The sequence below is a fragment of the Coffea arabica genome, chromosome 8c, assembly GCF_036785885.1.
Source record: "Coffea arabica cultivar ET-39 chromosome 8c, Coffea Arabica ET-39 HiFi, whole genome shotgun sequence".
Lineage (NCBI taxonomy): Eukaryota > Viridiplantae > Streptophyta > Magnoliopsida > Gentianales > Rubiaceae > Coffea > Coffea arabica.
The window spans coordinates 1,196,499-1,213,085 of record NC_092325.1 but is presented as its reverse complement, the minus strand read 5'-3'; the positions used below and the strand labels follow the sequence as shown (position 1 = coordinate 1,213,085).

The following is a 16,587-nucleotide window of genomic DNA, read 5'->3' as shown; positions in this document are numbered from 1 at the left end:
AGGCATCAGCTCTTCTTAGATCACCATCTCTCATTAAAATCCTCTATATATCACCCTTTACAAATTCAATTTACAGTTTGTCACGACTGCATTTGGCTGGGATTTTTCTGCTTCTGAGTAAAGATTAGCCAGAAACAACTGAATTGTCACGTGTTACGTGCCCATTGATTATTCAATGAGCATTGCTAGAATCCGGGAACTCTTTATCTGGTTCCCGGAATTCTGGTGGCCTGAGTTGTGCGGTAGAGCGTAGCGAACATGTGTTTCAGTTGTGCTCTGAGATGCAGATATGCATTCTTAGGATTGAAATTGTAATTAAAAATTTGGTAGAAGAAAAAGATGGCAAAAAAGCTTGTCGATCTGCCTGGGTGGTTTGTTCTCCTATCGGGGGATTGGATTTTGTGTGTGTATATGATGATAGTCGCTTTGTACATTTGTGCACATCAGCAAAACGTCAATGTGTCTGGCTTTTTGTGTAGAGTCTGGTTTTTTATGTTTACAAAGTGAGGCTCTATACAAACACAGAGCCTTGGAATTTGGTAAAATGTAGGAGAAAAGGTTTAACGTGGAGTAACGTGGATTATAGATTATCAAAAAGGTGTCATGTATTTCACAAATTCATAAAATTGACTCCAACTGCTTCAATTCTGGGTCGAGGGCCTCACCTGCTGCATCATCTTCAGAATCCCTGTATGCATCAGCTATAGCTTTTCCCTTCTCAAGCACATCGGAAGGAACAGTTTTGAGTAGGCTGCAATGAAGAAATATATAAGAAACAGCTACTCTCCCTATCCTCAACATATGAATAAAAGAAGCACAGAATCATGGAAACATCAAATTAGCATATATGAAGAGAATCAAAACCTTTGACATGATTACCTATCCAATGCATCAACAGCAGTATCAATCTTTCCCTTCATTGACTGAATTGAGGCCCCCGGATCATTTCTTGATGCGTGCAGCAACAATGAATCAAGTTCTTCCAAGGCTCTTGAAAAATTACGTGTGAAAAAGAATCAAGCGTGGTTATGCCATGTCTCAAGCAGTAAAACTTCTAACAGTAAGAAACGCTGATATGTTCAAAGTGCATCTTCTCTTAAAGCAAATGCAAAAACATGTCGAAGCATACTGAGCCACGAGCATGAGGATTAGCACACATCATGCTGCTCCTTCTCATTCTTGGCAGTGAGAATTATGGATAATTTAGGTATCTTAAGCATCAAACTCATCACTTTTACTGCAAATGTCTAACAATCACTCTAGCAGATTGCTACCATTGATGGCAAAACACAAATGAAACGAATAATGATGCAATCAGAAAATGACAAAAGCAAGCAAGAGATTTGGATAGGAAAATTCTGACGTCCAACTCCATCGAAATTGTACTTTGAATAACGCTTGAAGCGAGCATCAAGTAAATTAACAGAAAGAGAAAATACAAGCACAGGAATAGCAAGCATAGGAAATGACATATGCTAAACTTACAAAACGTATGCACCTAATTTGCTGGCCCTCACAAACTTGGTCCTAAAAATTGCTTCACAGCATAGCCATCTCCATGGGAATATTTTGCTCGGAAGTTCTCAATACAAATACGCAAGCTTAAGAGCTAATACTATGCTGCAGCCTAGGGTCATCAATTTTGCATCTCAAGTGGATCCTTAACTGATTGCAATGCTTCTCTTTTAGCTCAGAAGAAGTAGTTACACTTAGATTTATGCTGCCTGTGTCTACCTCCAAAAAAATCATGCAAGTACTATAATTGCCCTTAAGTTATGAAAAGTAGTACCTCAGACATTCATCAACATTGTCGAAAGCAGATTTGTTATCGCCATCATCAGTTGCATATTGGGCAACCTAAAATTGAAAGAAGCTAAACCGATCAATTTACATCCAACGGTACAATAGATATTTTTTTTAGACGAGTAGAAGGAATGGAGAAAAAGCTTGAAGTATTGCACAGGAGCGTCTACAGAAGTACACTAGTTCATGTTTGCATCTTAACATACAAGTTGCTCAGAAGAGATCAAACATAAAAGTTGCTCAAAAGAGATCTATAGGGGTTAGATTTTAGGACCTAGGCTTAACAAAACCTCTTTCCCAACTGTCCATTTGGTTTAGAATGGTATTTCACTTCTATAGTCTTTTTCAGATACCAATGTCCTATTCCAATTCCTTTTCCTTTGTTTTGTTTTCTTGGTCTCCTTTTCTCCTCCAGAAGATAATTAAAACTATTGAACTTTGAGTCTTTAGATAAACTTTTAACACCTTGTATGTGACCCTGTTCACATAAATGCAGTTCCACCTTTTTTTCCGCTTTTCTCAATCACCAAACAGAATAAAGACAAAGCCTGTTCATCGTAACTCCAACAAGAAATTAGAACTTCCATTCAGGCTTTGAAAAGGATGAACTGATCTTATCTTCCTCAAGATTTCTTATTGTAAAGGGTACTTTTACAGAGTACTTACAAACTTCTTGTTGAGTTTCATATCAGTCAACAGACCTTCCAAACTATTTAAAGTTCTTTATCATCAAAATGTTACTTTTGGAAATACCAATGTAAAGTAAAAACTCTACAAAGAAGGTCATTCATTGTTGGATAAGGGGCTTCAGTAGTTGTAAAAGCCATTGCTTGACATGATTTATGGTCAAGATTAGCACAGTAAACTTCTGAATAATGTGATTCAATCTTGCATAGAAACATGCCAAGAATGTAAACTACATCCTAAAATTTGAAGAATCACTTGCAATTTCCGTCTTCATCTGAACTCAAAAAGCTGCTTTTGCAATTATGGCGGCTGACTGCCAATTTATGTAACTATGAAAACAAGGGTTTCATGGTAACCATCTCTTTTAAATTGACAGAAAAAGTTTATGGGGAAGGTTACCAATGCATCAGCCTTACAGGAGGTTATCACTTAAGATTTATGCAACCTTCAAGATATTAAGATCCTATATAAACGAGGGCTTCCCATTGGTAAGTCTCTGATTCTTCTCCACCTACACATGGAAATCTCTCTCTCTCTCTCTCTCTCTCTCACCTAGTTTGATTGTAATGCTCATGCTGATCCTCCAGATGAATTAGCCAAAGTTGTGATAATAGTTATCACGGACAAGAAACGGAAATTCAGAGAGATCTACCTCCACCAAATAAAAGGGGTCAATTTGCACTCTTTACACTAAGCAAGAAAGTTCTAAACATTCATATCTGCAAATAAATCAGATGTTGCATCTCATGAATTTAACTCAGTGAAACCTTGTCTTACAGCTCGAATATTAATACGTAGAGATGCTGCAGGGCCAGAACGGAGTAAAATCCGACAGTCATCAAACCTAGGTTGATCAAAATCCAAAGATTTTCCTGCATATAAGTCAAGCAAATATCACACAAGAAATTCCATTGTATATCAACTGACAACTTGAGAGGATATCGAATTGTTGCATATGAGCTTAAATCCGAAAAAAATCAGCATCAGAAAGTAGATATTAGGTATATGTATGTGTATTTGTACATGTCTACGTAATCAATTCCAGATAATGTACTACACATGCACGCACCTACTGATGAAGTGTATACAGACACACACATGCACGTGCACCCCATAAGAAACTAGCATATATGTATGTGAAAGTGTAAGACAAAATTGAACTATCACTAACACTGTAAAAGGTAACTTTGAAGGGCAGCATTACCCAAGTCTTTAATTTGCAACTCAGTCAATATAACTGCTGGTACATAAGACTCCAGTGGATCAAGTTTTTTCCTGTTAAGAAATTTAACAAGAATAGTTTAAAATAGCGAGAGTGTAAAGAGTTTAAGAATTTGTAGAAGTCATTTAACAGGACTGTGGCAGAGATCCAGAGTAATACTATTACTTTGTCCTTAACATGCATGCAAATGCTTCAGAAAGTGTCAAACATCTGTGTAGAAGTTCTAATCAAACATAGGTATGGGGGAACTTTCTTTCTACTGGAGACCAAGAGCCTTTCCTTTACTGAGGTCACGTTAGACTCAAGTACCTACACAAATTATATTCTTCCCCAGCAAAAGGCGGCAAGCCATTTGCCAAATTGCCATATAAGCTTGTGGAGATTAGCTTTTGTACAAAATTGTAAGAAAGTATCTTTCTTTTTGGTGCTTGAACATACTACTCAATAAAAAGTTCCACCATCTAACTAATCAAAACTAATATTGGGATCTGGGGCCTCCATAATTACGTTTGAGGGTTGACTAGACAATTGGCTAATACAATTGAAGTTCAAATTCCACGGTTCAGATTAAATGTTCACACGTCTTCCTGTAAACTTTGGACTACTGCATACATCCTGATGACAAAGTTAGGCAATGCATTCACGACTGTGTACAATGCCTGTCTGTGATTGCCTCTAGAGTTTATACTTGTTAAACCAGATAAAAACTACACTAGCTGCATTTGCATTATTCAAGCATAATCCACTAACATGATTGCACGACGAAAGGATTTTAATAGAAACAGCTTTGAAAAAAAGAAAAAAAAGACAAACTCTTTAATTATATACCTTTTTAAGTATTTGTCGAAAATGCCACCCCCCATAGCATCTGCAACAGGAAAATTCATCAATTTGATCAACACTTTTTTTGGTCCAAAAATCAGTCCACTAAAAACCCATGTCGAGATTACTGTTCTTTTAGCATTTCACTGCCGAAGATTCAATTTTGTTAAATTTCTCCTCCAAGAATGCGCGAGTTAGCAAGGCAGGCGTACCTTTAGGTAGGGAGAGGCAGTTGAGCAAGGCTAGAGCTGCAGAAACCAACCCTCGTCTGCTCTGCCGGCTTTCTTGCATGAAAAGTGCGCACCCCACCTCTAACGTATGCCTTTTTCTTTGATTCAAAGTCAAGATTGCTGGAGAAATCAGGGAGCTCAAGCGTCCCATGCTAACGTCCGCGTTAGTGTTTAATATCGCCATTTTCAGACCCCAAGCTTTACTGTTCTCTCTTATCCAATTCTTTATTTTTTTTTTCTTTTTTTTTTACAGGCTTTAGACCGACTTTTTTGTTTGTTCTTTTTATGTCACTTTTAATTTGTTTTTGTGATAGAAATTTCCAAAATTCTAAATAATTTGTATTTCTATTTTAATTTAACCACATTTCTATTTTGCGATTTTTTTTTTTTGGGCAATTGCCATTTTACTCTCTTTCTTTACTATTATCCCAACTTATTGTTTGGATTGTGATTTTTTGCAGCAAAATTGTTATGTTTCGTGAACTCATTTTTTAATCATCTTTTTATCTTACATATGTCAAATCACTACAATAGATTATTCTACAAAACTTCTAAAAATAGCAATTAAAACTGGATGTTAGTCTTTTCATGTACATAAAACAAAGTAAGCTCTATGATTCTAAAATAAAGTGATAAAATCACCCATACAACTAGTTGAACATAAAGCCAAATGCAGCTTATGATATGGCATCAGGCATTTGAACAATGATTAAATGATTAGTGTGATAATCAAGCATATATATATATATATATATAATTATCTACATTACCATATGATTAGTACTGTTTTTATATAACAATTATGAAAATACTAATTTTTAACCAATTTCTTGTAACAAACCAACTCATAATTTGTTTGATTAGTATAATTTTGAAATAGCAACTAAGGTAACACATTACATATTACAAAGGAAATCAAAAACAAAAGAAACAAAAAAAAGTATAACTATCGTACAAATTGAAGCGTCAACCACAGTTTTGAATGTATCATATTGAGAGTAAATAGAATGGTACAGAGTCAAATTTTCATTTTTCTAAAAAAAAAATTTCTTATTTTGAATTATAGTCTATTGCACTTTTATTTTATATTTAGTATGCTTTATTTGCTATCAGATTTTTTATTGTTACATCATTGATGATTCGCCCCTTAAACTAAAATCATGGGTTTGCTACTTGAAAATCTAATTTTTGCTACCATAGTTTCATATATATATATATATATATATATAATCTAATTATATATATATATATATATAATTAACCCCATTGGTGGGATCAATACATACGCGAATTATAACTCAACAACATTGGAATTAAAGTGCATATATATATATATATATATATATAAATACCGCAACGAATCTTCTGTCCCATACCCTATGTCATTCTCTGTCTCACTTTTTGTTATATTGCTATTTCTCCTATATAAATATTATGTTTTAGTTCTTTTTTATTTCCTTAAAATATAGTAGAAAATTAAAAAATACAACAGAAATTCATAAAAAATCTCATTTTTTATGAATTTTGATTTTTTGAATCTGTTAAATTTTTTGTATTACTCAGTTAATAGTTATTAGATCTTAAAGAAACAAAAAAGAACTAAAACATGATGTTTATGTAGAAGAAATAACAATATAATAAAAAGTGGGACAGAAAATGGCATAGGATGTGGGACAGAAGATCCATTGGCTATATATACCCTATATACTAATATCTGTGCAAAATTAAATATCATCCCCTGTAATTTGCTTAATAAATATCAAATCAATTGACTAGGATTTCATAGTTAAGATTGCCCATTTGCATTTTACAATCCGCCACCAGAGACAAGTGAACAGGTTGCTGGAAAAGACATCCCAACAACGCCTTCTCATTATTTACTTTTCCATAAAGCACGCCTTTGATATAAATGTGACTTTTTCATTTTCATTTTGGTCGTTTCTATAAGCCCCCTGGAATTTGCTGGCGGTATTTATCTAAAGTTCCGTGGTTACCCTCAGAAATAAAACAACCACTCAAAGTTTCAAGGGATAGTTTTAGAAACCTCCCCTAGGGTTTATTACTATTTCAAGGGATAGTTTTAGAATCTGAATACTGAAACAGTTAATTTGCTGAATTTTAAGTACTAAAAATAAATATATGAATAAATGAATCTTTATACTGAACCTATTTATACTATTTGATAAAATATCTATAACTAAATGCTTAATAAACTGAATTGTACAATTTTGCCCTCGTATTTTCATCCAAAAAGGAAATAGAACTTATGGTTTAATTAGCTTAAATTGTTAGGTATGTAAATGACAAAGATGAAATAAATTATGGAAAAAACAAATTTGAAATCGGTGAGTACAATAGCAATACATAAAAAAAAATTGAGAGGGAAAAATGAAAATTATGAATGAGTAGAATGATGGAAAGCAATATGATAGAGTAAAAAGATGTGAGAAGTATGAAGAAGCTGTAAAATCATTAAATAGGCAAAAAAAAAAAAAGAAGTATAAAGCCATTAGATAGAGAATATCAAATTGTTTAATAAGATAATGATTTTGAACATAATTAACCAACAAGAGTAGATTTAGTAGATAAAATAAGATGGTTGAAGTAAATTTGTTGATTTTAATCAAATTATTGAAATTAGCATTCAGTTACGATTTTTGTGTTGAAAAAAATGCACACAAATTCAGCATGACTTAGGCCCCATTTGGATTGCATTTTTCTGGATTTTTTGTAAAAAAATTACTGTAGCTATTTGACATATGTGAGGTAAAAAGGTGATAGGAAAATGTGTTCATGAAAAATGTAACAAATTTTCTGAGGAAAATCGCAATCCAAACGGGGCCTTAACAAGTTCAGCAGATGAATTTTTCTTTATCAAACATCCATAACTTTTGAATGTTTGAAAATGTTCAGTTTTAGCATTTTTTTATGTTATCAGATAAATCCTAAAATTTTTTTGAGATTTTAAAATTTACGCTTACTTTCGTTGAGTTGACACTGTTGGTAACCAAACCTTAGATTTGCTAAAAAATTTAAATAAAAATCCTAAAATGCCCTTAGTTTATAAAGTTTAAATTACTTATACCAGACCATTGTAATATAATTTAACATGAATGTAAGGGAAATGTGTCAATTTTCTAACACAAATGCAAGGGAAGAGTGTCAAGTTTCTAATACTCATTTATTGTTTGATAAGTAATAATAATAGTTCTATCATTATGATAGAATACTTTTTATAGTACTTTATTGTGGATATATATTCTTTTAAGGTTGGAGAAGAAAGTATCGCCATAATTCTTTCAAAGTTTGTAGATTTTTAGATTGGTGAAAATATTATAGATTGGTAGTAGTTTTGAGCAATTTCATTTTGAGTTATTGTTATTTTTTATGCAACAAAAAAAATCAGACAAACAAGATTGACAAAAAAAATGGTCACATTCAAAGTTGTTAAGGAAAAAAATATCACTGGTCCAACATCTAGTTATGATAGAGGTTAAGGTCCATGTTAATAGTTCTACGGTTTTACTGCTAAAATATAAAAATGAGAAATAAGAATAAAAAAGAAAAAATTAAATAATTATAAAACCCATTTTATATAAGCATACCCAATAGGGGAGTTTTATTAAAATGTTAAGGATAGTATTATCAGTTTAAATGAATAAGGGATCTAAGCATAATTTCTAAAACGTTAGGGGAGCTCATTGACATTGTTAGAAACCTCAGGGGAGGTTTCTGAAATTATCCGAAGTTTCAAATCATTCTCTTGGGCGATACCGTCTTTTCATATCCGTGAATTGTCGGTTGAAATGAAAGCGTACCGACTTCTCGATGGAATCGTTAGATCCAGTCTGACATATAAACTCAGAACCAACTCCACTCTTTCTTCCAAGTTTTGATCAAGAAACAGACTGGATTCTTGATTCTTCTTCTGATAGATGGCAACTCAAACGTGGCTGTTGCTGGGCTGCTGCATTTTCTTCATTTCAGCTGAAGCTGCTACTCTTCAGAGTAAATCTGCTTCTTTATCTTACTCCTTACTGCTTATTTCTTGCTGATTTCCTTGCCTCCAAGAAAGCTTTGATTTTTAGTAATTTGTGCTCTGCATCTCTGCAATGTGCTAAATAATGGATTTGAAAGTTGGAAACTTTTACATTTATGACTGTATACAATTAAATGTATGTGGACCTGCTTAGTTTATTTGTTTGTTGGATCTGCTTTTTCAGGTTTGGTTCAAAGGCGGTTAATAAAGAAGTTAGATAAATCTTGACTGTGGTCCGAAATTGTAGTTGGATTAAATGGTACTTAAGCTCAATGTTTTGCAATCTCTTTTTTTGCAACTTTCAATGAGAATTGGCAACTGATTGGCGCATTTGTGAACTTCCCTTTTTTTGGTTTTGGATCTCATTGAAGAGTTAGATCTTATCAACTATTTGGAGATCTTTTACAGCTTTCATCTTCTTATTTTCAAAGTTCAGTGTTACTAGCCAAACGAAAATTGTAGTCTTCACATTTTTTGAGTTCACTGGACTTCTAGGTTGACTTCCATAGTATCAGGCGGGGATAATGTTAAGCTGTATACTGCAAGACTTTAGAAGAGATCTTAATCTCTCTCCCTATGCTTTTCCCTCTTTTAGAACTAGAAAATGTTCTTCAGTTCTTGCTTGCTCAAATTTGGGTGTTTTGCCGAAAATGTTCTTGTAATTATCAACGATGGAGCACATCTTGAATATGTCCATGCAATCAAAGCCCAAAGGTACATCGTCTCAATGGAGAGGTGGTGGTGGAAGGCGTAAACTAGTGATATTAATTCTGGGAATCAAGTATGTCAACTGACTTCTAATTAGATCCAGCACTATGTTTGATTGTTTATGTCTTGTATTTAATTCTTCATACGTTACAAAACAAGATAATGGCATCTCGGTTGAAGGATGATAATGTTTGGAGAAACTTGTGATAGAGCACTCATTGCCAGCAATGCTAGTTTTTGGCTTTCTGTCCTCGGACTCAGCGTTGCAATTGATTTCTTCATCATCTCTTTAGATTGCAACATGAATCCAGCAATTTGACTTGTTGAAATGCACTGAATAGTTCAAAAGTTGCCTTTGTGCTTTTGCTGGTGATTTTGTGCCAACAAGACCATCCTTCATTATAAAAAAAAAAAAAGTTTAAGCACATAGCTGTTTGCTGTCGTCTAATCAATTAAGTAACGAAGCTCATCCTGGCTAAGTTGCTCATTTCTTAATGGAAATGCAGATAAAGTTACTGACAATCCTGCTGATCAGTTAGTGACTGCATTAAATAGCAATCGGACGGCACATAAATCGTCCTCACTTTACAGCAACCCAGGCTTGGCATGTATAGCTTTGCAATACATAAAAGCATACCAAGGTGATTGTAATGAAGTTGGAGGACCAAATGCTAAGAAACCTGCTGACGGAGAATTTGCTGAGACATTTGCACCAAACTGTGGGGTGGAGGTTAAGACTCTTGGACCAATTACTGGCCGTTTACTGGGGTGTGAGACCAAGTATGTGAAGCCTGATGAAGCATTCTCCGGGATTCTAATGAAAAACAGTAAGAGCGTGGAGATACTGTACAGTAAAAATCACACAGAGGTTGGTGCTGCTGTAAGTGGTTCAGATGGTGGTTCTCCCTACTTCTGGTGTGTGCTCTTTAGCAATGGCACATCAAACAGCAGCTTTGTCTTGGAGGGAGGTGTGGCCAAGATAAGCAGGCCTGGATGCTTTAGTGGTGCAAATGATCAGTGTAATGGTGCCAATGCTTTGTTCAAAATCCCTATACTGGTTTCAGTAGCAGTTGGAGCTTTGATCTTTTCGCTTTCCAGCTTAGGAGTTTGATGATTGAATGATTGAATGAGCCTTTTTTAAGGCATCACTTAGCCCTCTTTTGTTACTTGTTTTTTATGGCTTGCATATTAGGCATATTTCTTCTAGATGCCGAAGTTGATTCTTTCAATTTTGATTGTAAACAAGCGAAATCATTGTTGATAAACTTTTCACACATTGCTCATCAATGGCTCATTTATTCTTTTAGGCAAACTACAGTTTTAATCCCTCATTTTCAGTACTGGAATTCTTGTTGTCCCTCATTTTCAGTACTTCCAATTTTTTTCCTACTTGGGTACAAAGAGGGGGAAGCAAGAACAGGGGAGGAGGAAAAGCAAGCCAAGAGGAGGATTGAAAGTTGAAACTTTATCATCACGCGATAAACAAGAAATTTTTTAACTTTTGGATTGCATTCAATCCCCATTGACAAGTTAGGGATTAGGCTAGACGTGTTAAAAAGTTGATATATCAATGTTATGGACTCAATTGAAAGTAGCACTGATTATCAGGGATTCAATATCAAATATGTCGAGTAGGGACACAGAAATAACACAACTCAAGGGACGTGAATGTAATTAAATTGAAAATAAAGTTAAAAAAAAATAAGGAGGGAACCAGCAGTTGCAGCTTCAACCGCCAAGATTCTAACGGTTTCTCACTCTTCTGCAGCAGCCTCTCTTCTGTCGCAAACAATCCAATTCCTGTCTAAGAATTATTCACTCCCATAAAAACAATTATCATCAGCTCCCATTCATTTCTTGCTATCTTTCTTGCATGACCTCACCCTTTTGATTCTCTGCCTGTTATTTTGCATATTCTTCTTCCGGAAAAAGTTCATTCTTCTCTAAGTCTCTCTTTCGTGAAGAAAACAACGAATTTCTTTCTTTCTTTCATCCATAACCCGCCGAGTAAAGCCCTTTGAACTTTGGCAGATTGGGCGGCGCTCTTAATCTGTTTCTTGAAATTCTTGAGGCACTTTGGGCTGAATAATATGGAGGAGAAGGAGCTTATCTTTTATGGTCCCTTTTATGCTGCACTACTGAGGGTCAGAGACAGAATTTCCCGGCTAGCTGACGGAGAGGAACTGATTCAATGGGAAGGGTCGAATGATGCATCAGGAAGTAGGCTACGCCCTGTACCTTCACTTGAGTATCTTTCCTTGCAAGCTCTTGCACAAAATGCTGGGCATATAATGTCACTTGGATATGCTCCTGATTCCCTCGGAAGAAGACTCGGTTACATGATCTGCAATCTCCGGAAAATGGATATTCGCATTTTTGAACTTTTTGTTGGGACATACCAAAGAGAGATACGTGTAAAGGACTGTTCTCTGTTGACAGGGGACCAGGTTTTGAAGACTCTTAGGAATCTCAATGATCCAAAAAGTTTGAAAGTAATTAAGTCTTCCTTTTATTGTATATCTGATTATTATTGGTTTGAGATCGCTTCTAGAAACTTTCTTCACCAATTCAAGAAACCCCTATTTACTAAGCTTCTGCTGAGTTAGTTGCTGAACGTAATATTGAATGCAACTTTCTTGATTTCCCGAATCATAGACAATAAAAAGAAAAAAAATCCACTAAATTTTCTTTTTAAATCATGGTTATTAATTTGTAAATGATTTAGGTATTGTAATTTTGGTCCACTATGATTTTTATTTCCGATATCTAGAGCTTGCCTTTTTTATCTGACAAAAAAAAAGGGTGATTTATGCATCTGGAAGGATATTTGATTTCTTTTCTTGGTGTTTTTAACTATTCAGCTTGGAATTTGAATTCATAAAGCTTTGCCTTTTTGTTAGTTTGCAATTAATCTCAATAATCATGTCTTGGTGCTTTCAGGTAAAAAACTTAAACTTGTCCAACTTCTTCCTTTTGATACATGTAGAACTGATGTCTGGCGAAGTAATTAAGCTCCCTTTTTTACTTTTGGTTTCCTATTTTTGTGTATGGCTTTGTTGTGGAAGCAGGTGCTTCAACTTGAACAATGCACGCAATTTGCAGCTGATACGGTAATAAAGAAAGCTTTAGCTTGGTATTCAAATAGCTTGCCCAGTCTTCGTGTCATATCTCTAGAAGGAGCATGTCAATTATCCCCTACTGGGCTAAAAGCACTTGTCATGTCAGCACCTGCACTAAGCTCTGTAAATTTGAGCCATTGCGCCCTTCTAACCAACGTTGGTATCAAAATTTTGGCCAATTCTTTAAAATCAACACTGAGGGAGCTCAACATCAGCTACTGCCCAAAAATAGATGCAATGGATGTGCATCTTTCATTGATGGAGTTGGAGCATTTGGAAGCGTTGTCAGTTGCTGGAATTTACGCAGTCTGCGACAGATTTGTTAGTTACATATTATGTGCACTTGGGCATAACATAAAGAAGCTTGATTTTGCTGATTGTCCGTAAGTCATTTTCAGATCTTCTTGTTAATCAACGCTAGCTCATGAATATGACGTCTTATTTTGTCCACTTATTATCTTCTGATTTTTTGTGGCATGCAGGAGTTTGACCAAGTATGCTCTCCAACACATTGCGCATTACAGCAGGGGCTTACTGCCATTAAACCTATCAAACTTGGTTGGACTGCCAAATATGGGATTGGAATATCTTGGTGATGGTTGTAGACGAATTGAAACACTTAAACTTTGCGCCAATAGATTCAGGTTTCTGAGATTAGTTTTTAACGTTGTTGTTGTTAGATTCAGGTTCCTGAGATTAGTTTTATAACGTTGTTGTTGTTATATTGTACACTTGTTACTTTGCACACTAATTTGATCAAAGGGATTGTTAATTTAAAGTTGACACTGATTCTTTATGGAGATTTTGCACTGCCAACTATAACTTTCACTATATTTGTTTGGATGGATGAACAGAATGGTTCAGCAAGCTTTACTTTGTAGTCATAATAACTTGCACTTTCTTGAAAACCTGTGTCGCTTTTCCCGAATGCGTGCTTCAGTTATTCTGATAAGCTGGTCTGTGACTGTGTGAAGAGGGTACTGAGGTAGAAAACTGTGTTGTTATTTGTATTTGGTTCCTCTCTCTCTCTCTCTCTAGAAAACAAAATGTACTATGGTTTCTTTCTTTTTTCAACCTTAAATTCTAATCTGATATAATTTTTTCATTTTAGTGATGACACAATTGCTGCATTTTTGGAAGCTTCTGGACAGTCTTTGAAGGAACTTTCTCTCAACCATGTTAAGGAGGTATGAGTATTCTGTGACATATGCTGTTCTTGCTTAGGCCTGACATATCTTTATCTGGGAACACATGATGATATTGATACATAGTTAGTTGTGCACACAATGCACAATAGAATGCTTAGGCCTGAAATATCAGTTGGGGGTTTCCCCCAAAGTTTCATATGATTGGTAGCTGGTGCAAAGCTAACTTCTTGTGAGAAAACTGACGATTAAGAATGATTAAGAGACTCTGGTTCACTGTATTTTCCTGACATTTTTCTTCTTGTGCACATTAGAATACTTAGACCATGAAATGTGGAAAGGAGATAAATATTGTACATAGGGTACTAGTCATTGCTTGACATAAAAATTGTTAGTTCTCTTTCAAGAAAAAGTTTACAAGCAATATGATAAAACATTTCAAAAGATGTACCTTATTCTGCTTCCAAGCTTACAAATTGGATTGTGATTTGATTATGCTCATCTCAACTCAAAGATCCTTCTGCAAACTGTTGGGAGATGGGGACTGCAATATTAAGTAAAGAAATGCTATTGAAATTCTAGGTCTCTGAGAAACATGACACAGGGTTTTACTGGTAAAACTTTGCCTTCCTTTCATTTTCTGGTTTCTCCTGTTACCTGTTTTTCTCGGCTTACTTTATTGCCATTAAAGCAACAGAACTTGCGATGCTTCACAGGTTGGCTCCCAAACTGCCTATTCCATTGCCAAATATTCAACAAATTTGTTGAGTTTGGATTTATCTGGGTGCAAGAAAATAACAGATCAGGCACTGGGATTGATTGTTGACAGTTGCAAGTCACTGAAGTTGTTGAAACTCTTCTGCTGTACGCAGGTATTCCCGTCTTACTGCTGCTGAATTTGCATATGACTAAAAAACCCCTAAAAGATGAAATTATGTTCTTGCACTTCTTTAGGCCAAACTGAAGAATAAAGTTGTTCCAACTTCTTTTTTCGCCTTTTCTTTCTTTGATTTATGATATTGAGTTGAGAAAGGCCTTTCTTCAACCTTCTTCTATAAAAGGTCAGGACTCCCCCTTTTCTTTTACTATAGGCAATCAGGTGTTTCTTTAGGCATATTTGTATGCACTCAGTTTTTTAAAGTGTTTAAATTGATAATCTGATGGAAGGTGTTTAGAAGTTTTTCACTTACTCCATAGATGTATCAACTGCTAGCCTTTGTTTTCTTTGCTGCACAAGTAATTATCTGCACTCGAATTAGTTAAATCTGATTTGACCATTTATAATTTTGCCCTTCCGCTTCCTTGTTCTAGCTGAGAAGAAACTAGTCCATCTTATGAGAAATGACTTATTTTTAGTGGTTGTCCTTGCAGTGTAGGCAAATATGTCTACTAGTTCAATGATGAGAGATACATCCCTTCTGGTTGTTGCTTCAGCAGTGATTTATCTTTCATGTCATTGCAATCTTTCTTTAGTATAAAATTTTGAGGGGTCTAAGTCCAGTAACATAATGTATTTCTTCCAGTAGAGAAGATTAAGCATGCTGCAAAATTGTTCCTGAGAAAAGAGTTAGTGGCTATCTAGTTTCAAATTAAGCCTCTACCCTAAAATGCTGGCGAATATCTCTTCACTTTAAAGAGGTAAACGGAGAACACCACAAGAATAACCATCTGATAGACTCTTAGTATAGTCCATCAGCCTAAACTTCACCCAGATATTTGAGATTTTAGTACAGGCATTAAGGCCAGCTGCAGAAGAGGCAAGGTTTGCCAATGCAAAAAGTTTAATCAGCCTGTGGATTTAATAAAACAGCCACACGCATGCTTGACTATGTCTGTGCTTTATGTTCTCGTAAAACCTAAAATCGCTACATGTGCTTTTCTGAGATTCTGATACATTTTGTGGAGGAAAAATTGATGGGTATCAGAGTTCTGATATTGCTGCTTGTATCTATGCTGATGCTGCAGATAACAGATGTATTTCTCAATCGGCACTCAAACCCCATGGTGCATATCGTTGGGTTGCAGTCGACATCATCACGGGATATCGTGAGCCACTTCGAGTCTTCAGAAGATTTTTTGGAGTATTCGCCTCTCAAATTTTTATCTGATGACACAGACAGAAAAAACTCTGGTTCTTCCGAACCAGTTCTGAAGAAGAGAAGACAAGGCAAACTGATGGAAGCAGAGACTGAGTTTTCAATGAAAAGAAAATAAGAGATAGAGGGCTTTATTGCATTCTTTTTCCAAACTTTTTCATTCTTTGTGCCAAAATTTATGTTTTAGGAAAGAGCATAATGTACATTTGGTTATGCCAAAGATAACAGATTACTAGCATTTTGCAGCAACTGGGGAACTGCAACTGAGACATCTGGGCCGTTATCAGTTTTGCTGTCATTCTTTTATAGTGAAAATTTTATAGTACAATAATGCTTCAGTCTGTAATACTGAATTTCAAAGTGGTTCCCGAAAAATGATATGTTTGGTGATTGCTTTGGCGTCTTTATCTACTAATGGCAACTGTGCATCTGTTAACAGGCAGAAGAGATTAACATGAAATCATGCCATCTATTATTTTTTCAGTAAATTTTATATATACTGACAATGTATACACTGTACTGTCACGGCTGAATGCATGACACATGTGCAAAATTTGAATTTGCGTCATGCAACCAATGATAAAAATGTATACACCGTCAATATATAGAAGATTAATCCTTATTTTTTTTTATACATTTGAGAGGCTTTTGTGTTCCCATAGAGTGCAATATGCACTTAATTTCCAATTTTTGAAATTTCAATATGCACCCCTGAG

General features: G+C 35.1%; 3 protein-coding genes across 3 annotated transcripts; 2 read left to right on the top strand and 1 right to left on the bottom strand.

Moving 5' to 3' along the window:
- Positions 1–443: 443 nt before the first annotated feature.
- LOC113706352 (uncharacterized) lies at positions 444–5,001 on the bottom strand. The gene is made up of 7 exons (XM_027228239.2): positions 4,747–5,001; positions 4,541–4,580; positions 3,695–3,765; positions 3,268–3,362; positions 1,790–1,857; positions 880–990; positions 444–751 (listed from the first exon to the last, which is right to left on the bottom strand). The coding sequence occupies exons 1-7, from the start codon at positions 4,946–4,948 to the stop codon at positions 619–621; spliced, it is 720 nt and encodes a 239-aa protein (XP_027084040.1). The 5' UTR covers positions 4,949–5,001; the 3' UTR covers positions 444–618.
- Positions 5,002–8,581: 3,580 nt separating this feature from the next.
- On the top strand, positions 8,582–10,823 carry LOC113707216 (uncharacterized). Its single transcript, XM_027229426.2, has 2 exons — positions 8,582–8,772; positions 10,018–10,823. Exons 1-2 carry the CDS (start codon positions 8,700–8,702, stop codon positions 10,620–10,622), a joined length of 678 nt encoding a protein of 225 aa, XP_027085227.1. The 5' UTR covers positions 8,582–8,699; the 3' UTR covers positions 10,623–10,823.
- A 129-nt stretch (positions 10,824–10,952) lies between these two features.
- Positions 10,953–16,251, top strand: LOC113705352 (DNA repair protein rhp7-like). Its single transcript, XM_027227174.2, has 6 exons — positions 10,953–12,003; positions 12,580–13,013; positions 13,113–13,274; positions 13,742–13,817; positions 14,492–14,647; positions 15,741–16,251. Exons 1-6 carry the CDS (start codon positions 11,602–11,604, stop codon positions 15,987–15,989), a joined length of 1,479 nt encoding a protein of 492 aa, XP_027082975.2. The 5' UTR covers positions 10,953–11,601; the 3' UTR covers positions 15,990–16,251.
- Positions 16,252–16,587: the final 336 nt, after the last annotated feature.

Bases quoted from the DNA above. Each gene is read 5' to 3' on its own strand.
- LOC113706352 (XM_027228239.2), bottom strand. From the start codon at position 4,948: ATGGCGATATTAAACACTAACGCGGACGTTAGCATGGGACGCTTGAGC. The intron at 1,858-3,267 runs GTAAGACAAGGT...TTTCAATTTTAG, and splicing joins TACGTATTAATATTCGAGCT to GTTGCCCAATATGCAACTGA. The intron at 991-1,789 runs GTACTACTTTTC...TAATTTTTCAAG, and splicing joins AATGTTGATGAATGTCTGAG to AGCCTTGGAAGAACTTGATT.
- LOC113707216 (XM_027229426.2), top strand. From the start codon at position 8,700: ATGGCAACTCAAACGTGGCTGTTGCTGGGCTGCTGCATTTTCTTCATT. The intron at 8,773-10,017 runs GTAAATCTGCTT...ATGGAAATGCAG, and splicing joins TGAAGCTGCTACTCTTCAGA to ATAAAGTTACTGACAATCCT.
- LOC113705352 (XM_027227174.2), top strand. From the start codon at position 11,602: ATGGAGGAGAAGGAGCTTATCTTTTATGGTCCCTTTTATGCTGCACTA. The intron at 13,818-14,491 runs GTATGAGTATTC...GATGCTTCACAG, and splicing joins CTCTCAACCATGTTAAGGAG to GTTGGCTCCCAAACTGCCTA. The intron at 14,648-15,740 runs GTATTCCCGTCT...CTGATGCTGCAG, and splicing joins AACTCTTCTGCTGTACGCAG to ATAACAGATGTATTTCTCAA.